Source organism: Jatropha curcas, chromosome 11 (assembly GCF_041381405.1).
Source record: "Jatropha curcas cultivar XTBG-Jc1 chromosome 11, XTBG_Jcur_1.0, whole genome shotgun sequence".
Taxonomy (NCBI): Eukaryota; Viridiplantae; Streptophyta; class Magnoliopsida; order Malpighiales; family Euphorbiaceae; genus Jatropha; species Jatropha curcas.
This window is the reverse complement of record NC_143161.1, coordinates 19,422,100-19,447,582: the sequence shown is the minus strand read 5'-3', so window position 1 is coordinate 19,447,582 and position 25,483 is coordinate 19,422,100. Positions and strand designations below refer to the sequence as shown.

Here is a 25,483-nt window from a genome sequence, read left to right as displayed (position 1 = left end):
GAATGAAAATTTTTCAAAAAGTATAATATATAGCAAACTTGAGCAACCCGCATAATATGCAGGCCTTCATCTAGTATTTATAAAAGTATAAATATATAGTAAACAGAGCAACCTGCACAAGTCAATATATTGATCATTTTGCAAGAATTTGGAAAAAAAATTATTTTAATTTTATTTTTTTGTATATTAGTGTCACGACCCATTTCCGTGGGCCGGACCGGCACTAGGACCTGGGTGGGCTTAAAGCCCCCGAAGCCCGTAGTAAGCCTAACTTATATAAATCTCACATTCTATTCATAATTATGGATTCATGCCCATTTACTTATTATACATATGCACCTAAAATACAGTTCATATGTTTAATATGGACTTTTATTATTTATTTACAACCCAACTGGAATACAATTGCGGAACTCTACCTTTATATTTACATCGTTATTTCTATCATTAACCGTCTTCTACAATAAGTGTCTCAACTTCATAGGGCTTTCCTTTCTTTCTATTACCTGAAAAAAAATAGTAGGCAGAGGTGAGCGCCAAACTCAATGAATAGGGTTAGATAACCCTCTCACCCCACACAATCACACAGATGCTAAAATATTTTTATCCGATTACCGTTTAATTATATGATCATGCAATTTGTCACACAAATGGCAATACAACAGCAATCACAAGTATTATCACATTCATATAATCACATCACGTGGAAATTAGTCAGTGGAGTCACCGAACCCCGATGAGCCGTCCTCCCACATGGCTCATCCTCTCACGTGTGCACCAGGGAGCCAATCCCCCATTCTGGCCGACCGGTTCAATCCTCACACAACTAGTCCTCTCATTATTTTTCCAGTCTTTCTCTCTTATTTTATTTTATTTTTATTTATTTATTTTTTTATCAACAGGAGGCAACCCGGTCGTCTCCATCAAATCTAAATCATCAGGCGCTCACAACAGGGGGCCACCCTACGGGCTGCGATCAAATCTAGATTATCAGGTGCGCCCAAATAAAGAAGCCAACCTGTGATTTCAGTATAATCTCTTCTTTTCTCTTCTTTTTTTTTTATACCAACACGAGGCAACCCGGTCGTCTCCATCAAATCTAGATCTTCAAACGCTCACAACAGGAGGCCACCCTGCGGGCTGCGATCAGATCTAGATTATCAGGTGCGCCCAAAGAGACCAACCCGTGGTTTTCCATATCATACAGATCAGAACAGTAGGTGCACACGGGGGCGCCGATCTCCCATTTACCCGGCTAACAGAAATCAGAATCAGGATCCATATAACAGAATCAAAATCATAAACAGGATCCATATAACAGAAACAGTCTCACAAACCCATGGTGACCCACTTCATCCTAATTCCACACAACCAAGGCACAGTAATATCACATCACAGCTAATCAAGCAATACAAATAGAGCAGCACGATATGGCAATTCAACAAAATAATGCATGATAACATTTAGCCGTGAATGCATGAATGCAGGTGGATGATACTAGTTATCTAACACTACTCACAGTTCTTTATTGTCCTTTAAAAGGACTGCCTTTTTAGCCACATGCTTCCAGCTTTTGTCCTCGCATTTTGTATTTTATAAACCTTTAAAATAAACAAGAAAATTCTAAATAAGAATTTTAATTCAAAAACTTATATTTCACATTCGTTTATTTATTTTGGCTATTGGTCATTTAATTCACTTTTTATATATGCATATATATCTAGGTTCTCTCATTTATATAAATAATTATTCTAATTTATAACCTTTAGATAAAATCTCTAATTATTCAGTGAGGAATATTGTATAATGATAATTATAATATTGTATAATATTTCTTAAGACCTAAAATTTTAGTCGTCACTACTTATTAAGAATATAACTAATTTAATTCTTCATTAAGTGTTCTATAAAAATTTCGGCAGCATTTCCTCTATAAACTGGACTATCCAAATTTTTACATAAACCATATGTCAACACACAGCCCATCCATCGGGCAATTCACATTAACTCATCTCATCCGCCATAACCATCATTCATTCTTTCATTCAATTCACAGTCTATTCATCGGACATATTCTTAATCAAATTAAATTCTCATTATAATTAATTATGCTATAACTATTTACTTACTAATAAAATTTCCAAATTTTACTTACATTATTATTAGCTAGAAATTTATATTTCAACACCGATTTTATAGTTATAATTAATATTCATGGAATATATTTAACAATATCAAATTTAATTTATTTAACTACTTAATTAAATTCATTAATTAATTATCTCGGGATTTATTCAAAAATTGCAAATTAAGCTTTAGAGTGTACCGATAGAAAATCGGATTTGATTTCCGTGATCCGTACCAAGAGGAGAACATTCTGCCTTTGAAGTCCTCGCCGGAGCCTCGCCGGCCGGTCGCCGGACCGCCGCCGTGCACGGTGGCCGAAAAAGTCAAATCTTCACCAAAATTAACAAACAATATATCATTTTATTCGTTTCGATGAGAGGATCACTAGTATGTATTCAAATCAAGGTGGGTATGAACTATTTGGCCGGAAATTGACCGGAAAGGTTTGGTGAAACCCATTTTGGGTTTTCCGATTCCGGTTATTACAGTCGACGAGGAGGCCATCAAATGAAAGAGGAAGAAGAGAGGAGTCATTTGGTACTCACCTTGCGCTCTAGGCTTGCCTGAAACGCCGTGAATCGCCGGAAAAATGTGTAACCACGGTGGCCGAAACTTCAAGCTCTTCCCCTTCAAAATAGACGCAATTTCAGTTCAAATCTAAGCTATAATCTTCTTCCTTGCGTTGAGTAGATGTTTTTAGAGTGTTCATTTGCCGAATTTGGTGGCCGGAGGACGGAGATCGAAGGAGAGGGAGGAGGAGGAGGAGGTGACGCAACTGGAGAAGGAGAAGGAATAAACGAAGAGAAAGAGAAAGAAAAAGAAAAGAAAAGAAATGGGCCGGTCCGGTTTGATTCAAACCGGTTCGGTCCAATTCAGTGATTTGGACTCATTTTGTTTGGTTTTTGAGTTTTCCAATCGATTTTGGTTCGGTTTATCACAGTATTCGAACTAAAATATTAATATAATTTCCAAGCTGTCGGTTCATTAAATTTAATTGGAAAATTTTTGAAAATAAAAATTCAGGATATTACAATTAGTAAGTACAATATTGGATATTTGGATTCTTGAAAATAATTATTAATTATAATTAAAATAATTATTAATTATATAACATTCACGTGTGAAGCGTGAGAAGACGACCAGTAAATATATAATTTCTAAAACCTAATGCTTATATGGCAGTATATGAAAAATATAAAAGTGATGATGTGACATTTTAGTTTTTCATTATAATTGATTTTTTTATTTAATAAAAATTAAATTTTTTATTAAATAAAGAAGTAATAAATTTATAAATCTAATGGGGATTTTATTATAATTAATATTTTTGCATTTAATAAATATTAAATTTTTTATTAAATAGTTTTTTCTATAAAAAAACTAATAAAGTTGTAATAAAGTCATATTTAATAAAAATTAATTAAATAATATAGTTACGTTAACAAATAATTAAAATACTAATTTCAACTCATCAAAATTTATTCCATTAAAATTTATTTCATTAAAATTAAATATTCTTACACCTCATTTAATTTGAATATATGAGACTTTCAAAGAAAAAAATAAATAATTAACTAAATATATCAGTTGAATTACAATAATTTACTTACAATAATTAATTGTGTTAATTAATATTTTAGTTTATTACTTGAGAATTTCTAAAAGAGCATTTAATTTTACCTTTCATGATTTAATAAAAAATATAAGCAAATTATTTAAATTAAATCAACATAAATACGAATTATATAATTTTCTTGAAAATGACATTCAATTTAATAAAGAAAAATAGAAAATTATACAATCTGCACATTGTGTGCAGGTACATGACTAGATTTTACAATAAAGATGTTTGGCTCAAGTTGAGTCTGACTCAACTAAAGTGCCCTTAATAATTTTTTATTGGTTATATGAGAGATATTAAATTTGAATTTGAAATATACTCTCTTTTCTACTTTAATGATGGAAATCTAAGACAATTCTAATTGATGTAGAGAGAGAAATTTTAAATTTAAAAAATTGACATTCTCTCTCCTAATTTAATAATGACTATCTAACATTAAAAAAAAAAAAGAGAATTATTTGATGGGAGCTATAATTATTAAGCAAGTAGTAGTTTTTTTTTTTTCATCTTCTTTGGTTATGGCCTGTGTTGACCAAAAATAAGTTTATTTGTTTTTTTTCATCTTCGTTGGTTATAACCCATGTTGGCCAAAATATAGGGGAAAAATGAAAAAAAAATTGGAGAAAAGATAAAAAACAATTAATGCAGTTATCCTCACATAATTAATATTCCTCATGATAAAAAGTTATTGACATCTTATGATTGAGGATATAGATAACTGGAGTAGAATATTGTATTAATTATCAATTAGAAGGTAAAATTTTCGTCGCATTCATATTAATTTTTTTTTTAAATCAACTTCATCTCACATCTCTTCCATAAACGGAAGTATATTAGATATTATTATTTCGAGGCATAATAAAATTAAATAGGGATTAGTGGTACAAATGATATGTGAGTGTGTTATTTAAAGGAGAGACATGGGTTTAATCATTTTTATGTATAACATGCAAAGGAAACACATTTTTCAATAGAAATAATGATAGTAAATAAAATCATATTTATTGTAGTTATAAAGTGCAACTAGTTAAACGCTCAATCAAAAATAATTCTTATTGAATCATTCTCAATTTGAACCCTTTAGCGTTGCTCCGATTTTTATTGTTAAATATTTTATATTTCAAATTATAAATATTGGTATGAGTTGGCGGCTAACCTTCGAGCCGTGGAACCCGAGTCGTGCATCACTGCTGCCCAATAATGTGCACCATCATCTTCCTCTATTCTCTGTGGTTCAAAATATACCGTTATCCAACAGCGTATTTGGCGCCTCTGCTCCGTTGGCAACCCCATGGTTGGCAAAACCAAAGCTGAGAGTAAGAGATATTACCAATTGAATCGAACCGAACACAATCAATTCCTTTCTCACTTTATTTTTTTTGTTAAATATGTAGAATGATCGACACCATCTTCTTCATACTAAAAGAATCATTCCCCAACTTATAACTTACTCTGTTTCAAGAAATGGCAGTTCCTCTTCCTCTATTGAAGTCGATGTGCCATTTCCCAATGATTATCAGGAGCTTCTTCGACAAGTAAGTTTTCATTATATATTCTATTTTTTACTCCGTTTGTTTTATTAGAAATTAGAAATAATTACAGTTGAAAAGAAAGTGTTTAATACCTTCTAACAGGCCAAGAAAGCAAGCAATTTGGCTATGGAGAACAACAAACAGTTGATGGTTAAGTATTTACCAAAATAATTATTGATACTTATATTGAATCACTAATAAACTGTTAACCCAAAATTTGTATAACAGGAGATTGAATTCCCAACTGCTGGACTTGAATCTGTGCCAGGTTCTATTTATTTTCATTTTTGATTTTCTTTATGCATATATCATGAAAATTGACATGTTAAATTCTCTTATCAGGTGATGGGGAAGGGGGTATAGAAATGACTGAGAGTATGCAGTTCATTCGGGAATTTTGTGACCAATTTGTAATTCCAGAGAAAGTTACACGAACTAGAGTAGTAAGTATTTACCCATTGTTTATTATAAATAAATTTTGGTTTAGTTATATGTTGAATTCCATAAAATTTAGCTTTTGGGACACTAATTTTTTCATTTATACCAAACATGAGAACACGAAGTTACAAGAAATAAAACTAATAAGACAAAATTTTGTGGACTTATTAGTTTTATTTCCTGTTTCATTTGATTAATAAATCATTATGGTGCGAGTTCAACTTGTTGAAAACCATGATGTTAGAACATGCAAGGAAAAAAAATATAGAAGGGTAATTTTGTTTTAACAATTTGGGTTGTTTAATTTTGTGGTAGAATTTGGTTTCCTTTGGTTACCAAATCACTACGGTGCTTGAAGAGAGGGTTTGTTATGGATTTTTACCCATGCTGTACATAAATGACAAGCATAACTTCTGCAAATTGTACAGCACTTCCAAAGGGCTTAATTGTATGTGATATTTGTAATGGAACAAATACATTATGTAGAACTGCTTCGAAACATGTTTTTGTCGAAGAATTTTGAAGCTTTATAATTATGGACTGTTTTAGCCCTAATCTGATGAAGCTGTCTACAAATGTAGCCTTAGAGGGTATCAGTAACAGTAATATAGCCTCAAAAAAGGTCATACTATTGTTCAAAACTATATTTGATGATGCTTTTCAAGAGTGATAACACTTGTGAAATTCATGTTATGGTGGGTTTCGTGATAGTTAGGATTATGGTGGGTTAGCAGTGATAAGTTAACATATTTCAATCATATTTCATAGTTTGTTCAAACATTTACCAGGGCTGTCAAAAGCTCTATCAAGTCTAGCTACTTTCTGGTTTTATTATGAAAAATTTTACCTGACTCCTTGTCCATGTCACCTACTCATAATTGTCATCTATCTTGGATGTTGCTGTGTTTTTCCCATTGTTATTAGTTAAACTCAGGCAAAATCTCTTACCTTACTTCACGTCCATGTCACCTACTCATAATTGTCGCCTAGCCTGGGTGCTGCCTTAGCGTAAATTGTTAAGCTTAGGAAAATCTGGTCGATCTATCTTTTATTGTAATTTTGTTTTTTTTTTCAATGATTTAAAACCTGTAAATCAATTTGTTCCAGTTTTTCCCTGAAGCAAACGAAGTTAAATTTGCAAGACAAACAGTTTTTGAAGGATCTTCCCTTAAGCTGGACTATTTGACAAAACCATCATTTTTTGAGGATTTTGGTTTTGTTGAGAAAGTCAGAATGAAAGATCGTGTGAAGCCAGAAGATGAGCTATTCCTGGTTGCCTACCCCTATTTTAATGTCAATGGTAGCTTCAAACTTGTTATCTTCAGAACTTGATCTCCACTTTATCTACATTTTTCCAATTCATCTGCATCTCAACCCCTATTTTAATGTCAATGGTAGCTTCAAACTTGTTATCTTCAGAACTTGATCTCCACTTTATCTACATTTTTCCAATTCATCTGCATCTCAGAAATGCTTGTGGTGGAAGAGCTTTACAAAGAAGCTGTTGTGAACACAACACGGAAACTGATCATATTCAATGGAGAACTTGATCGTATAAGATCTGGCTGTATCCTTGTAATGCTAGTTTTTTTAATCTGCTAGATTTTAGATTCTAGTTTATCTTTTCAATGCACTTATAGCCAACCGTTTTGCTCTTTCATTAATCTCCATAATAGAAAGCCTTGTTTTAATCACAACTCTAGTCATAAATTTTATTTTACTTCATTTTATTTTCTATAAAAGAGATTTATATTGAGATGAGTCATGCGTCTTATGTTTCGCAAACTAAAGTTGTCCTTGACTAAAGTTGTCCTTGAAGGAAATAAGATTATCCACCCTTCTTTTATCCTAAGCTGGCTTCTCTTTCCAAGACTCTATTCCCAATGATGGAAACTGTCTATTATATTCACAACTTCAAGGGATTCAATGGGGGAACTCTTTTCAGGTTTGCTGGTTATATACAATCTTCCTTGCTAGTTAGTATTGCCTACAAGTTATGGCTGTTTTGCTTAACTGAAGAGTCAATACAATATTTTTAATTTCTATTTCTGTTTGGACATTAGGTGCTACCCAGGTCCTTGGAAAGTCCTTAGGAAAGTGAAGAATGCCTACATTTGTTTGCATCAGCAGGAAGTTATGCCATCCCTTAAGGAAGTTGCGCTTGATATTCTCCCATCAGTTTGAGAATTTGTTTCTTATCTCATTTATTAATGCTATGGATTCTTTTGTTTTTAGTATTTATAAGAAATTTTGATCTCCAGATTATGATATTGATACTAATATGAAATCTATTAATCTATTTCTGATGAACACAAATTTCTTTAGCTTCCTCCAACAATGAATGTACTCAAAATAGAGACAGTATGCTCTATATAGATATTGCAAAACAATACCATTAATCTTATTAGGATGGGCCCTTAGCGTAATCATGAGTGGTTTTGTTAGAGTTAAGAACGTTGATACAGTTCAAGAAAAATAGAAGAAGATATTTGAGATGAAGTTGGAAAAAACAATTGTATTAATAATCAACTGAAGCTGTCCTTTGTGATTACAAGGAAGAAGAAATAGAAATTAATAAGAAGGATAAGATAATGGTGTTAGGCCTCAGGTACCACTTGCCTCAGCTCTGATACCACTTGTTTGGCCCTTTCAATCAATTAAGAGAAAATTGACACAACGGAAAAATAGAAATGGGACACACAGAAATTTACATGGTTCACCCTCAACTGTTTAGGGCTACATCCACGGGACAAACTCCGAATAATTCTTCCATTATTAAAATAGTAGGTACACAGAGAGTAATACAAAAATAGTGACACTCAAAGTGTTTTCCAAAAACACTCTATAATAATTTCCTCACTATTTTTTCCTTCCCTAGTTTTAGGAAACCCTTCCTAAAGATAACTCTCTCTATATTTTTTTTCTTCTTTCTGCCGTGTTTAGATATAAATCCTCTCCTCTATTTATAGGACAAGAAGACGCGTGAATGAGCTGTACAATACAAATTGCACATGTGGAAAGTAAAACCGCCGCCTGCCTTCATTATTGTCTTCCTTCCTTTGTTGAACTTGTTGCTTCTTTATTTCAAAGTGTGTGGGTCCCACTTGAGTGGGCACCGGCATAACAAATGGCTGAATCAGCCCCCAAGCCTTTGCCCATGCCGATTGCTCTGCCCAAAATAACTGAATTGTACCAGGATGCCTTTCTCTCTCATCTTCATTCTTTAAATAAGTTGTTCATGAGGAATCTGCTTACATGCCTCTATTTCTTGGTCCCCAATTCTGTATTTGGAATTCCCTTTGATGCCCTTAGCAGGTTTTCCCCTTCTAGAATATACCAGGAATGGTTTAGGATCAGGAGCCTTTCTATCATTACATGCTGCTCGACAAACAGCCCTGTCCTCAAGGCGGAAGTGAGGGAACTGAACTGAGAAATCAGACTCATCCACCCAAGTTGCCTCTTCTTCACTTTACCCTTGCCATTGTATCAGCACTTGAGTTTTCTGTAAATCACCATCTTGCACAAATCTTCTTTGACATATTTCCAACATAGGTCCTTCTTGCACCTCCAACCCTTCGGGTAAACTCTCAACAACAGAATGATCACCAACAACTCTCTTCAGTTGAGAAACATGGAACACGAGGTGAATCTTGGATGTTGAAGGGAGTTTCTGTGACATCCTACCGAGTCGAGTCTTTGCATTGAGTCGAGTCTTGCATTGAGTTGAGTCGAGTTGAACCAACCCGGTTGGGATAGAATGGGATTATTAGAGGACTTACTTGATTGAAAGAAAAAGAGCAAAGAGTAAGGATTAGGATTTAATGGCATTAAAAGAACAAGTTTGGGTATTAAGTTATAGCCTTTTTACAATTGAGGTATCATTTAGTAAGTTTCCATCATTTATCTTGATTTTGTGATGACTTACCCGTAATCATCATTTTACTTTCCCCTTGTTTATCTTTATCGTCATCTTCTTCATCTCCTTCATTTCCTTTATTTCTCCATCCCATTAGGCAACCTCAATTCTCTCCTAGTAAGTAGAATTACTTGCAGCTTTATGTTATTCAGTCTCTACTTGAGTTATATTGTAGATAAGTTATCCGAATTTTGATGTGTATAGGAGAAGGGAGTTCAAAGAGTGTAGAGAAGAGAAGCTAGAACAGAGCTCACGCGTTTTTGGAGTAAAGGTTTGATATCTCTTGATTTTTATTATTATCTTTGCATGAGAATTTGTGTGGTGTGTTGCTATTGAGACAATATTGTTTCATGTTGGAGAATGGTAGTGGTGAGAAAACAGGGGAGGTATTGAGTTTATGTTGAAAACAGGGGAGGACTTCATCTTGATTTTGACCCCAGTTAATGAGGGAATTAGGAAGTGTCATAGAATAGTTATTTGTTCCTCTATGTGTTAGCTTTGCATGGGTTTTTGAATTACCCAAATTGGATTTGTATATTGAGAGATATGACCAAAAGAGTGCAGACTGCGCAGGCTGGAAACGCGTCGCGACCTGGCACTGCGTAGGCTGAAAGCACGTCGCGCGCTCGCGACTTTGCACTGCGCGCGCGCGACTTCCACTTCAAACTCTCTGACTCTCAATTGGCACATTACGCGCTCGCGACTCTCAAGTGCGCGCTCGCGAAGTTGGCCCTTGGCCTGGAAGCGCTCGCGACTTGCGTTGCGCGCTCGCGTAGTTGGCATGGAAACTTACTGTCTCTCATTTTGCACATTACGCGATCGCGACTTCCATGTGCGCGCTCGCGACTTTCACCTGAAACTTACTGTCTCTCATTTGGCATACTACGCGCTCGCGACCTTCAAGTACGCGATCGCGACTTGTGCCTGATAACACACTGTCTCTTATTTTCTGCATCTCGCGCTCGCGACTTCCACAGGCGCGCTCGCGACTTGGTTTTTCCTGCATTTTTGGACTTTCTTTTTCTATGTACTTGGATTCCTTGCTCAACTTGTATGCATCCAATCATTTCAAAACAAAAAGACAACATTAGAACATGGATTAAAACAACATGCAAGCATGAAAATGTTGTGAAATCATATGAACATTATACTTTATGAAGTGATGAACTATTACTATGATGTATTGTTATACTTTTGACATACCAACATTATGCTCCATTGAGGTTCGGTAGAAACCATGTAGATAAGACCATGTCGCGACATAGGATAGCAGATCTGCGCCTCATACAGTTTGTTACTCCGGCTACAGGCCGTTGAGTGGATATGATTATATGGGCCATAGCAGCCAAGTATACAGTATTCATCCAGTTTATACAGTTTTTCTTATCACCTCGGTTTCGCTATAACCTTATGGAGCCATACAGATATCTGGACATAATATTGCATAAACCATACAAATAAATGAAAAATATCATGATATGTGTGCTTATATGTGCCTTGTGTGCCTACATGATTCTTTATATACAAGTATGTGCTTTATTGTTTCTTTCCTTGTTGAGATATCCACTGAGCTTTATTTGCTCAGCGAGTTACCTGTTTAACTCGCAGGTTTTGAGACTGGTCCGTAGAGGGTCCGTTTACAACTGCTGCCGTTCATCTGTAAAAGACTCGGTCTTCAGGGTAGATACTCATTTTGTTATCCTTTTTATGGCATGTACAGGGCACACAGTTGGGCCCAATCCATTTTGTAAACAGTATCATGTCTTGTAAATATTCAGTACTTTATTACTATAAGCAATCTCAGCATGATATTAGATTCATTATACATTATGATTTCAGCATGTCAGTTCATTCAGTCAACCAGTTTGTAGCGTCTCGGCTCGGTTTATTCGGGTTTACGGGTGGACCGAGAAGGGATGTTTCAAATTTTGGTATCAGAGCCCTAGGTTCAGTTTCCCCGGGCTTGCATTTATAAGTTAGTATAGTGTACATGCCATGACTACCCTGATGAACTAAGCAGTTGTTGTTCTTTTAGGAGGATGTCACAAGAGGGTGAGAGTGAGTCACATGCCTCCAGAGCAGTGGAGGGTGAGGCTCCAGCAGCACCAGGTCAAGAGGCATTATTAAAGCAACTTGCAGATACTTTTCGACAGATTGCAGGGGTGATACCGCAAGCACCAATAGTAGTAGAAAGAGAAAGAAAGCCCCCACTGGAGAAGCTTAGAAAATATGGTGCGAAGGAATTTAGTGCCAGTAAGGATGATAGTCCAGAAATAGCTGAGTATTGGTTAGATGGGACATCGAGAGTTCTGGAACAATTGCAGTGTACACTAGAGGACAAGTTGATGTGTGCTACATCATTGCTAATAGATGAAGCATATACATGGTGGACTACTGTTCAGCAGCGAGTATCAACAGAGCAGCGGACTTGGCAATTCTTCTTAGATGAATTCAAGAAGAAGTTTATCACAGAGGCTTACCTAGATGCAAGAAGGAAGGACTTCTTATACCTTCGACAGAACAGAATGTCAGTGTCAGAATATGAACGAGAATTTACTAGGCTTAGCCGGTATGGTGAGCGGATAGTGGCGACAGAAGCCGAAAGGTGTAAAAAGTTTCAGGAAGGCCTGAATGATGAGATTCAGATGGGAGTGGTAGCTTCCAGATTCAGAGAGTTCTCAGCTTTGGTAGAGGCAGCTCAGGAGATAGAGCGAATTCAGGCCAGTCAGCGTACCAGACGCCAGCGGACTCAGCAGAGGAGAGACCAAACTCAGAGTGCACCTAGTAGCTATCAGTCAGAAAACAAGAGATTCAGAGGTGCTAGTAGTTCAGCTGGTTCTAGACCTTCCTTTAGCCAAGGTGCAGCTAGGGGTGCTAACATGCCAGCGGTATCAGTTGTGGCTAGTTTCGCCGGTGGTAGTCGAGGTTCAGGCAGAGGAACTGGGAGAGGCACCAGTAGAGGTGCAGAGACAGTCGGTTATCCTTTTCCACCTTGTGAGCATTGTGGCAGACGACATGGTGGAGAGTGTTGGTTGGTGACTGGTAAATGTTGGATATGCGGAGCATCAGACCATCAGAAGAAAGACTGTCCTAAAAGGGCAAGAGTTCCTACACAGTTCATAGCAGGCCGAGGTCGAGGCGAGACCTCCGGAGTGCAGAGACAGCAATCAGAGACTGTGGATAGACCCGATACTAGAGGTCCAGCTAGGGTTTATGCTATGTGAACCAGGGAAGAGGAGGAAGCTCCAGATGTAATAGTTGGTGAGTTTTCTCTATGTGGTCATACAGTTTATGCTTTAATTGATCCTGGATCATCTCATTCATACCTTAGTGTACCTAAACCTTGGGTTAAAGGGTTAGAAGTTGCATATGTGAGTCAGGGTATGGTAGTTACTAATCCACTAGGTGATGTAGTGAAAACCCATACAGTGGTCGAAGGATGCCCAATTGTGATACATGGAAAAGAGTTTCCAGGAGATCTTATGGAGTTGCCATTTAGAGAATTTGATGTTATTCTGGGTATGGATTGGCTATCCAAACATCAGGCTATAGTTGATTGCGCAAAGAAAAGGGTGACATTATATACTACAGCAGGGGAAGAGATAATAGTAGTCGGGAAGCGGCGAGATTTTCTGGGTAATGTGATATCAGCCATGGCAGCAAAGAGATTAATTCAGAAGGGTTGTGAAGCATACTTGGTATGTGCATTACATGCAGAGCAAGAACAGTCAAAAGTGCAAGACATACCAACAGTGTGTGATTATCCAGATGTATTTCCAGAAGAGTTACCAGGATTACCGCCAAGGAGGGAAGTGGAGTTTACCATAGATGTCTATCCTGGAGCAGCACCAGTATCAATTGCACCTTCCAGAATGGCACCAGCAGAGTTAAAAGAGTTGAAGATTCAGCTGCAGGAGTTATTAGACAAAGGCTTTATCAGACCCAGTGTATCACCTTGGGGAGCACCGGTATTATTTGTAAAGAAGAAAGATGGATCATTCAGATTGTGCATTGACTACAGACAACTGAACAAACTGACAATCAAGAATAAGTATCCATTGCCTCGCATTGATGATTTGTTTGATCAACTAAAGGGTGCAGGTATGTTTTCTAAAATCGACCTCAGGTCGGGATACCATCAGGTGCGGATAAAAGAAGAAGATATCGCTAAGACTGCATTCAGGACCCGATATGGTCACTTTGAATTTTTAGTCATGCCATTCGGTCTTACAAATGCACCAGCGGTTTTCATGGATCTCATGAACCGCGTGTTTCATTCATATCTAGATCAGTTTGTGGTGGTGTTTATAGATGACATTTTGGTCTACTCCAGAGATAGGATTGAACATGATAAACATTTGCGGATTGTACTCCAGACACTGAGGGATAAACAGCTGTATGCCAAGCTCAGTAAGTGTGAGTTTTGGCTGGAAGAAGTTTCTTTCTTAGGACATGTGGTATCATCTGAGGGTATCAGAGTGGATCCTAAGAAGATTGAAGCTATTGTTGATTAGAGACCACCCAGAAATGTCACAGAAGTTCGAAGTTTTCTGGGTTTAGCCGGTTATTACAGAAGGTTCGTAAAGGGATTCTCCATTATTGCATCACCTTTAACAAGATTATTGAAGAAAGCAGTTGTATTCCAATGGGATGATAGATGTCAGCAGAGTTTTGACACTTTGAAGAAAAAGTTAACTGAAGCACCAGTGTTGACCCAGCCAGTGTCAAGTAAAGACTTTGAGATTTACAGTGATGCCTCTCATATTGGGTTAGGATGTGTACTTATGCAAGACAGGAAGGTGGTAGCTTATGTCTCCAGACAGTTAAAGCCACATGAATTGAATTATCCAACCCATGATTTAGAACTGGCAGCCATTGTTCTAGCATTTAAAGTATGGCGGCATTATTTGTACGGTGAGAAGTGTTACATTTACACAGATCATCAGAGTTTAAAGTATTTACCGACACAGAAAGACTTGAATTCAAGACAACGGAAATGGATGCAGCTTCTGGCTAATTATGATTATGTAATTAATTACCATCCTGGCAAAGCTAATGTAGTAGCTGATGCCCTTAGCCGGAAATCATTGTTTGCTTTGAAAGCAATGAGAATTCGCATGGAGTTGCACCAGCAGGGAATTATTCTAGCACAGATGCAAGTACAGCCATCTTGGGTTCAGGAAGTTGCAGAAGCACAGAAGCAAGATGCACAAACAGTACTATGGGTGAAACAAGTACAGGAAGATCATGGTGGGAAATTCAGATTGGATAACAGTGGAGTCTTATTCTATGAAGACAGAGTTGTTGTTCCGCAGACAGGCGAGCTTAGACAAAAGATTTTGCATGAAGCTCATAACAGTCCCTACACAATGCATCCCGGTAGTACCAAGATGTATCAAGATTTGAAGAAAGGCTATTGGTGGCCGGGCATGAAGAACGATATTGTACATGTTGTAACAAGATGTTTAACATGTCAACAAGTCAAAGCAGAACATCAACTGCCATCTGGGTTACTTCATCCAATAACAGTGCCAACATGGAAATGGGATCAGATCACGATGGATTTTGTTACTGGCTTGCCTCAGACGCAGCGGAAGCATGATGCAGTATGGGTGATTGTGGACAGATTAACTAAGTCCGCACATTTTCTACCAGTTAGGATGGACTATGCTCTAGACAAGTTAGCAGAAATTTATGTTAGAGAGATAGTTCGACTACATGGAGTTCCATCATCCATTATATCTGACCGTGATCCAAGGTTTACATCGAAGTTTTGGGGTAAACTGCAGGAAGCATTAGGAACGAAATTGCATTTCAACACTGCATTTCATCCTCAAACAGATGGCCAATCAGAGAGAGTCATTCAGATCCTGGAAGACATGATGAGAGCATGTGTCATAGAATTTGAAGGCAGTTGGGACAGATATGTATCTCTCATGGAATTTGCCTACAACAACAACTATCAATCGAGCATTAAAATGGCACCATATGAAGCATTGTATGGCAGAAGATGCAGGACACCTGTATGTTGGACAGAACTTAGTGAGAAGAAGATTTTGGGTCCAGATTTGGTTAGAGATACAGAAGAGAAAGTGGAAATTATTAGAAAACGGCTAAAAGAAGCAAGTGATCGACAGAAGTCCTATGCTGATTTAAAAGGGTAAGGTATTTCTAAAAGTTTCACCATGGAAAAAGATCTTAAGGTTTGGACAAAAGGGTAAGCTAAGTCCTAGGTTCATTGGTCCATACGAGATTGTTGAACGCGTAGGACCATTAGCCTATCGCCTAGCATTACCTCCAACCTTAGATCGAATCCATAATGTGTTTCATGTATCACTGTTAAGGAGATACAGATCAGATCCCTCACATGTGTTATCAGCAGAAGAGATTGAAATTCAGCCGGATCTCACTTATGAAGAAGAACCAGTTCAGATCCTAGCCAAAGAAACTAAAGAATTGCGGCACAAGAAAATAGCATTGGTGAAGGTTCTTTGGAGGAATCATAAAACAGAAGAAGCAACTTGGGAATCTGAAGACACCATGCGACAACAGTATCCGCATTTGTTCACAACAGGTAAACTTCGGGACGAAGTTTTTATTTAGGAGGGGAGAATTGTGACATCCTACCGAGTCGAGTCTTTGCATTGAGTCGAGTCTTGCATTGAGTTGAGTCGAGTTGAACCAACCCGGTTGGGATAGAATGGGATTATTAGAGGACTTACTTGATTGAAAGAAAAAGAGCAAAGAGTAAGGATTAGGTTTTAATGGCATTAAAAGAACAAGTTTGGGTATTAAGTTATAGCCTTTTTACAATTGAGGTATCATTTAGTAAGTTTCCATCATTTATCTTGATTTTGTGATGACTTACCCGTAATCATCATTTTACTTTCCCCTTGTTTATCTTTATCGTCATCTTCTTCATCTCCTTCATTTCCTTTATTTCTCCATCCCATTAGGCAACCTCAATTCTCTCCTAGTAAGTAGAATTACTTGCAGCTTTATGTTATTCAGTCTCTACTTGAGTTATATTGTAGATAAGTTATCAGAATTTTGATGTGTATAGGAGAAGGGAGTTCAAAGAGTGTAGAGAAGAGAAGCTAGAACAGAGCTCACGCGTTTTTGGAGTAAAGATTTGATATCTCTTGATTTTTATTATTGTCTTTGCATGAGAATTTGTGTGGTGTGTTGCTATTGAGACAATATTGTTTCATGTTGGAGAATGGTAGTGGTGAGAAAACAGGGGAGGTATTGAGTTTATGTTGAAAACAGGGGAGGACTTCATCTTGATTTTGACCCCAGTTAATGAGGGAATTAGGAAGTGTCATAGAAGAGTTATTTGTTCCTCTATGTGTTAGCTTTGCATGGGTTTTTGAATCACCCAAATTGGATTTGTATATTGAGAGATATGACCAAAAGAGTGCAGACTGCGCAGGCTGGAAATGCGTCGCGACCTGGCACTGCGTAGGCTGAAAGCACGTCGCGCGCTCGCGACTTTGCACTGCGCGCGCGCGACTTCCACTTCAAACTCTCTGACTCTCAATTGGCACATTACGCGCTCTCGACTCTCAAGTGCGCGCTCGCGAAGTTGGCCCTTGGCCTGGAAGCGCTCGCGACTTGCGTTGCGCGCTCGCGTAGTTGGCATGGAAACTTACTGTCTCTCATTTTGCACATTACGCGATCGCGACTTCCATGTGCGCGCTCGCGAATTTCACCTGAAACTTACTGTCTCTCATTTGGCATACTACGCGCTCGCGACCTTCAAGTACGCGATCGCGACTTGTGCCTGATAACACACTGTCTCTTATTTTCTGCATCTCGCGCTCGCGACTTCCACAGGCGCGCTCGCGACTTGGTTTTTCCTGCATTTTTGGACTTTCTTTTTCTATGTACTTGGATTCCTTGCTCAACTTGTATGCATCCAATCATTTCAAAACAAAAAGACAACATTAGAACATGGATTAAAACAACATGCAAGCATGAAAATGTTGTGAAATCATATGAACATTATACTTTATGAAGTGATGAACTATTACTATGATGTATTGTTATACTTTTGACATACCAACATTATGCTCCATTGAGGTTCGGTAGAAACCATGTAGATAAGACCATGTCGCGACATAGGATAGCAGATCTGCGCCTCATACAGTTTGTTACTCCGGCTACAGGCCGTTGAGTGGATATGATTATATGGGCCATAGCAGCCAAGTATACAGTATTCATCCAGTTTATACAGTTTTTCTTATCACCTCGGTTTCGCTATAACCTTATGGAGCCATACAGATATCTGGACATAATATTGCATAAACCATACAAATAAATGAAAAATATCATGATATGTGTGCTTATATGTGCCTTGTGTGCCTACATGATTCTTTATATACAAGTATGTGCTTTATTGTTTCTTTCCTTGTTGAGATATCCACTGAGCTTTATTTGCTCAGCGAGTTACCTGTTTAACTCGCAGGTTTTGAGACTGGTCCGTAGAGGGTCCGTTTACAACTGCTGCCGTTCATCTGTAAAAGACTCGGTCTTCAGGGTAGATACTCATTTTGTTATCCTTTTTATGGCATGTACAGGGCACACAGTTGGGCCCAATCCATTTTGTAAACAGTATCATGTCTTGTAAATATTCAGTACTTTATTACTATAAGCAATCTCAGCATGATATTAGATTCATTATACATTATGATTTCAGCATGTCAGTTCATTCAGTCAACCAGTTTGTAGCGTCTCGGCTCGGTTTATTCGGGTTTACGGGTGGACCGAGAAGGGATGTTTCAGTTTCAACTTGTATGCAACTGCTCCCATGTTTTCAATGACTTCGAAGGGTCCAAAGTAGCATGCAGATAATTTAGCATTGACCTGCATAGACACGGATTACTGATGGTGGGGACGTAGCTTTAAAAACACCTTACCACCAACAAAACATTGGAGATCCCTACGATGCTTATTGGCTTATTTAATTATAAGCTGCTGGGCTCGATGCCAGTTGTAACGCATCAGCCTTTGTATTTCATCCCGACTTTGTAGGTGCTAGGGAAGGGCTTCAACTCTTGTTTCGCCTGGCAGGTAGTGTTGGATATCGGGGAAGGTCTTTCATAAATAGCCTCGAAATGTGTTTTCTTTATAACACCTTGGAAATTTGTGTAATACCTGAGTTCAGCCCAATAGAGCCACTTCGACCAAGTTTTAGGCTGCTTAGAGGAGAAACATCAAAAGTATGATTCTAGACTACGGTTGAGTACTTTAGTCTGGCCATCACTTTGTGGATGATAAGAAGAAGTGAAGGATAGCTGGATACCTTGTAAATGGAACAACTTGATAGCCTCGCAAAGTGGGCAAATTTTGTTATGTTATTTTCATATAATTTGCATGAATGCATGATGTTTTTATGTATTTTACGTTTGTTCGTATTGTTTTTGTTTCAAAGTGATTATAGGAACACAATTGGAACAAAGGAATAAAAAGGCTTGCTTTATATAGAAAAAAGACCAAAAAGTTGATTAAAAATAGAAGAAGTTCCTAAACCAGCCTTCGCGTCGCGAAGGAGGTCGCAACAAGAAGAAAGCCCAGTCGCGAGTGCTACCTGAGGCCGCGCATGCAACTTACATACCAGAAGACTTAGCAGGCACCAAAAACGCAAGTCGCGAGCGCGACAACCATATGCGCGAGTGCGAGAAGCACTCCAGCAAGTCAGAGAGTTTACAAACAAAAGTCGCGAGCGTGACATCCATATACGCGAGCGCGAGAAGCACTCCTGAGAGGCAGAGACCTTTAAAGCAAAAGTCACGAGCGCGACCTTGAACCTCGCGAGCGCGAATCGTGTTTCCAGGAGACGTAATTGTTGCCTTTTTATCAGAAAAACATGTCTTCCCATGCATGGGTCGGGACTCGTCCCAAAAGAAGTCACCTCAAGCACCTTTTGGCCAACCAATCACCATCATAACCAACATCATTCTCCTCTTCTATAAATAGCAATCAAAGTGAAGGAAGAAGATATTCAGATTCAGATTGTGTAAAACTAGAGAAGTGTGATAGTAGTACTTAGAGCAAGTTGACGAGAGTCACTTGTTATTAATTGTGCTAAGAACATAAAAAAGTTCCTCGAGGTGTGACGCCCTCCAGAGGCTTGAGTTTGATTACTTCTTTCTCTTGTTTTATAAACTTATTGTATGTTGTTCTTCACAACCTTTCTATGCAAAGCAACAATTTCAATTGGTATCATTCAATAAAAGTTCCTTAAGTTATCTTTTGATCTTTGTTTAATCAAGGTTACTAAATTATATTCTCAGAAGGAAATAGTTTAGTGAAGATCAAATAGATTTAATTCACTTAGTTGAATTTTCATATGCATATTTCACTTAATTTGTCAAAGTTAAATCTGTCTTATTGAAATAATCAAAGAATAAGTACTAGGTTTAATATTTAACAGAATAAGGTATTTATTATAAGTAGAAATACATATAATAGATAGAATAATTCTATACCAAGAGGTTGAATTATATCTTATCATTTGTAATTAAAGAATAATTTATTGTATGTTACAAGCTTTGGCATAGAAGGAGAAAATCCTCTGTATGATTAATTATTCTAAGTATACTACTACACACTTATCTATAGAATTAAATAATAATTAGTTTTAGTATAACTAGAAATTTAATCAAAATTTTTCATATTCATATTTCTGTAAACATACCATTAAGAATAAAGTAGTAAAGTGGACTTAACCCGTTCTTCGTGGAATCGATCTTTTTATTACTACATTGCGATTCGTATACTTGCGAGAACTCAAAAGAGATGCAACAAGGTTTTGGCGCCGTTGCCGGGGAACGATGTTTTGTCATTTAACGAAATATTCTTATATGTGATTTACAGCTTATTTTATTAAAGATACCTACTTATTATTTTTTTTGATTTTGCAGGAGCACATAATTTATATACCTCATATGCCAAGTACCAAATCTTCGAATAGTGAATTAGAAGATTATCAGCCTGAGATTGAACAGTTTCTTTCACAACAGAAGAAGAAAAAGAAAAGAAGAAATTCAAGAGTTATGGCTGAGGGAAATCCACCACAGAGGTTGATGGACTATGTCACTCCAAGTTTAAATGGTTCACAAAAAGGAGTAGTACGTCCACCGGTAAATGCTAACCAGTTTGAGATTAAGCCTACTTTATTACAAATGATCCAAAATAGTGTTCAATTTTACGGATTACCGAATGAGGATCCTAACTCGCACATAGCCAGTTTTCTTGAGATCTGTGATACATTTAAGATGAATTCAGTACCAGCAGATGCTATTAAGTTACGTCTATTTCCTTTCACATTGAAAGATAAGGCAAAAGCTTGGTTGAATTCATTACCACCAAATTCTATCACTACTTGGGAACAACTAGCCCAAGCTTTCCTGTCTAAATACTTCCCACTAGCAAAAATCGCTAGGCTTATCAAAGAAATAACCTCATTTACCCAACATGAAAATGAATTCCTATATGAGGCATGGGATCGCTATAACGAACTCCAACGAGTTTGCCCACACCATGGCCTTCTCCAAAATATATTGATTCAAACTTTCTACAATGGGGTTACTCCTTTTACAAGAGGAACTATAGATGCTATGGCAGGAGGATCATTAATGAAGAAGACTACTAATGATGCAATTGAGTTACTAGAAGAGATGGCCAACAATAATAGCATATGGCCAACCGAAAGAACTCAGGTAAGTCATTCTACTATTAATAATGAATCATCTTCTACTTCTTCCTCAAAGAATTCAGTAAAGAAAGTGCATGAATTAGATCCCTTAACTATGATGCAAGCACAGATTTCTGCTTTGTCATATAAAATTGATAACTTAAATATGAGTAAATCAACATCTATTATTTGTGACAATTGTGGTCAAAATGGGCATGTGTCGAATGAATGTAATTATAAGCATTCGGTTATCGAGGAACAAGTGAATTATGTTCAAGGACAAGTTCGCGGTCCATACTCGAATACTTATAATGCTGAAAATCGAAATTATCATAATTCTTTTTGGAGAAACCATGATAATCAAGATAGGGGCAATCAAGTTAGTCAATCTCAAGATAGACTAGGACAATTGGCTAGTAAAATTGATAAATTTTTGGATGGAATTAACCAGAAAATGAGTAGTCAAGACAATAGTTTTAAATGGTTAGAATCAAAGTTTGACAAGTTATTCAAAAACCATTCATCATCCATACATAACTTGGAGGTACAAGTAGGGCAGCTTGCAAATGCTATTCCTCACGTGAAGTGGGAAATCTTCCTAGTAATACAGAAAAGAATCCTAGGGAAAATGTAAGTGCCATTGCTTTACGAAGTGGAAAAATAATAGATAAAATAGTTCCTTCGGGTATTGATGCTAATATTTTGAATAATGCAACTGTTAAGCCGGTTTGTGAACCGAGCATTGAAGTAAATAGTGCAGGATCAAAAGAACAAGAAAAAGGAAAGGACAAGGAAAAGGATAATGTTAAGGCTTATCAATCTAGGCCACCTTTTCCACAAAGGTTAAAGAAGCAAGAGCAAGATAAGCAGTTCTTAAATTTTATTGATAAATTGAAAAATTTGCATATTAACATGTCACTCATGGAAGCTATTACACAAATTCCAAACTACGGGAAGTTTCTTAAAGAGTTGATCTCAAAGAAACGTAGTTGGGAAGACGTGTCAACAGTTACCCTAACTGAGGATTGTAGTTCCATAATCTCAAGTAAGTTACCTACTAAACTCAAGGATCCAGGAAGTTTCACTATACCATGCAAATTAGGTAAAGTAGATTTCCCTAGATGCCTTTGTGATTTAGGAGCAAGCATTAATTTGATGCCATTATCTCTCTTTAAGAAATTGGGTTTAGAAGATGAAGTTAAGAGAACTAATATGGTTTACAACTTGCTGACCAATCTATTAAAAGATCCTATGGTATCATTGAGGATGTACTTGTTAAGGTTGACAAGTTTATTTTTCCAACTGATTTTGTCATACTTGATTTTGTTTATGATGAAAATTGTCCTCTTATTCTAGGAAGACCATTTATGAACACAGGGAGGGCATTAATTAATGTTTCAGAAGGAAAGTTAGTCCTTGGGATAGGTGATGATGTCATTGAATTTCATATAGACAAAGCCATGAAATATCCTATGGATGAAGGTAATTGCATGAGAATTGACATAGTTGATGTATGCATACAGGAAATTTTTGCCTTGGAAAATAGTGATAAATATGAAGAAGATAATGCAAATAATGAAGGAGAGGATTTTATAAATTTAAGACCTGAAATGTTACTTAGAGAACTTGAGCCTTTGCCTCCATCAATTGAAAGTCCACCAATAGTAGACCTTCAAGAGTTACCTAGTCATCTACGATATGCTTTCTTAGGTAAAGATCACACACTTCCTATAATTATTTCTAACAAATTAACTATAATTCAAGAAAATGACTTGTTAAAAATTGTTAGAAATAGGATTAAGAGTATAGGATGGCAAATTTCTGACCTTAAGGGGATAAGTCCAAATCGAGTCATGCATTACATCAATCTTGAAGATGGACATATACCTAAGGCAGAAAGACAAAGGAGACTTAATCCTAATATGAAAGAAGTAGTGAAGAAAGAAATTATCAAGTTGTTAGATGTAGGAATAATATACCCAATTTCAGATAGCCAATGGGTTAGTCTAATTCAATATGTGACTAAAAAAGGAGGAATGACTGTAGTAAAAAATGAAAATGATGAACTAATTCCTACTAGGACCACTACAAGTTGGAGGGTATGTATTGATTATAGGAAACTCAATTCAGCTACAAGAAAAGATCATTTTCCATTACCATTCATAGATCAAATGTTAGAAAGAATTGCTGGTCATGCTTTCTATTGTTTTCTCGATGGATATTCTGGATATTTGCAGATTTATATCTTTCCAAATGACCAAGAGAAAACCACATTTACTTGTCCATTTGGTACATTTGCATATAGACGCATGCCTTTTGGATTATGCAATGCACCTGCAACATTTCAACGTTGCATAACCGCAATTTTTAATGACTACATAGAGGAAATTATGGATGTATTCATGGATGACTTTTCGGTTTATGGTGATTCATTTGAAAGTTGTTTGAAAAATTTAGATCTAGTATTGTCAAGGTGTGAAAGTGCTAACTTGGTTTTAAATTGGGAAAAATGCCACTTTATGGTTGATGAGGGCATTGTTTTAGGGCATAAAATAAGTAAGGAAGGAATCCAAATAGATAGGGCAAAAATAGAAGCCATAGAAAAGTTACCTCCTCCTACTACGGTTAAAGGTATAAGATCTTTTCTAGGCCATGCGGGATTTTATAGAAGGTTTATAAAGAATTTCTCTATTATTGCTAAACCTCTTACTAACTTACTTATTAAAGATGCATCTTTTGATTTTTCCCCAGATTGTTTGAAAGCATTTAATACTTTGAAGAATGCATTAGTAAGTGCACCTATTATGGCAAAACCTGATTGGGGATTACCATTTGAAATAATGTGTGATGCTAGTGATGTTGCTGTTGGTTGTGTTTTAGGACAATGACATGATAAGAAATTGCATGTGACATACTATGCTAGCCATGTTCTAACTAGTACTCAAATGAATTATACAACTACTGAGAAAGAAATGTTGGCTGTAGTATATGCATGTGATAAATTTTGATCATATTTGTTAGGAGCCAAAGTCATAATCTACACTGATCATTCTGCATTGAAATACCTATTTGCTAAGAAAGATACAAAACCACGTCTTATTAGATGGGTATTATTATTGCAAGAATTTGACATTGAAATTAGAGACAAAAAGGGTTCTGAAAATTCAGTTGCTGATCATTTATCATGTCTGGAAAATGAAGAAGGACCAATAGGAGAATCTACAGTTATAAATGAAAGTTTTTCTGATGAAATTTTAATGTTAGTACAACATGTTCACACACCTTGGTATGCTGACATTGCAAATTTTCTAGCTTCTAACATAATACCTCCAAATATGACTTATGCACAACGAAAGAAGTTCTATGCAGATGCTAAAAATTTCTTATGATGAACCATTCTTGTTTAAGATATGTATGGACGGTATGATTAGAAGGTGTGTAGGGGAAACAGAAATACAAGATATACTTATGCATTGTCACTCTAGTCCATATGGAGGGCATCATGGAGCAAATAGAATTGCTTCAAAGGTTTTGGAAAGTGGCTTTTATTGGCCTACTTTATTTCAAGATGCACGTATATTTATCTCTCATTGTGACAGGTGTCAAAGGGTTGGCAACATAAGTCGGAAAGATGAAATGCCTTTATCCAACATACTTGAGGTAGAAATATTCGATGTATGGGGGATTGACTTTATGGGACCCTTCCCTATTTCACAAGGTAAAAGTTATATCTTAGTACCTGTCGACTATGTTTCCAAATGGGTGAAAGCACAAGCTTGTGTCACAAACAACACCAATACAGTGGTCAAATTCTTAAAAGCACTATTTACCAAATTTGGAGTTCCAAGGGCAATCATAAGTGACGGAGGTACGCACTTTTTAAATAGATCTTTTGAAAGCCTTTTGAGAAAATATGGAGTACACCACAAAGTATCTAATCCATATCATCCACAAACTAGTGGTCAAGTGGAAATTTCAAATCGTGAGCTTAAGTGGATTTTGGAAAAAACTGTCAATTCATCACGGAAAGATTGGTCACTTAAGCTCGATGATGCACTTTGGGCATATAGAACGACATTTAAGACACCAATTGGGATGTCTCCATACAGTTTAATTTATGGTAAGGCATGTCATCTACCCCTAGAATTAGA

The 25,483-nt window shown here is 36.7% G+C and overlaps 1 protein-coding gene, 1 long non-coding RNA gene and 1 other non-coding gene across 3 annotated transcripts; 1 reads left to right on the top strand and 2 right to left on the bottom strand.

The window, feature by feature from the left end:
- Positions 1–1,517: 1,517 nt before the first annotated feature.
- LOC149492688 (uncharacterized) lies at positions 1,518–2,897 on the bottom strand. The gene is made up of 3 exons (XR_016318887.1): positions 2,673–2,897; positions 2,363–2,456; positions 1,518–1,601 (listed from the first exon to the last, which is right to left on the bottom strand). It is a non-coding gene; the product is annotated as an uncharacterized LOC149492688 (long non-coding RNA).
- A 1,990-nt stretch (positions 2,898–4,887) lies between these two features.
- Positions 4,888–7,992, top strand: LOC105640971 (protein LPA3). Its single transcript, XM_089715915.1, has 9 exons — positions 4,888–5,064; positions 5,143–5,283; positions 5,383–5,430; positions 5,509–5,548; positions 5,623–5,723; positions 6,826–7,018; positions 7,187–7,285; positions 7,546–7,663; positions 7,782–7,992. The coding sequence occupies exons 1-9, from the start codon at positions 4,888–4,890 to the stop codon at positions 7,900–7,902; spliced, it is 1,038 nt and encodes a 345-aa protein (XP_089572041.1). The 3' UTR covers positions 7,903–7,992.
- Positions 7,993–21,078: 13,086 nt separating this feature from the next.
- Positions 21,079–21,185, bottom strand: LOC149492687 (small nucleolar RNA R71). The gene has a single exon (XR_016319004.1). It is a non-coding gene; the product is annotated as a small nucleolar RNA R71 (small nucleolar RNA).
- Between the last annotated feature and the right edge of the window lie 4,298 nt (positions 21,186–25,483).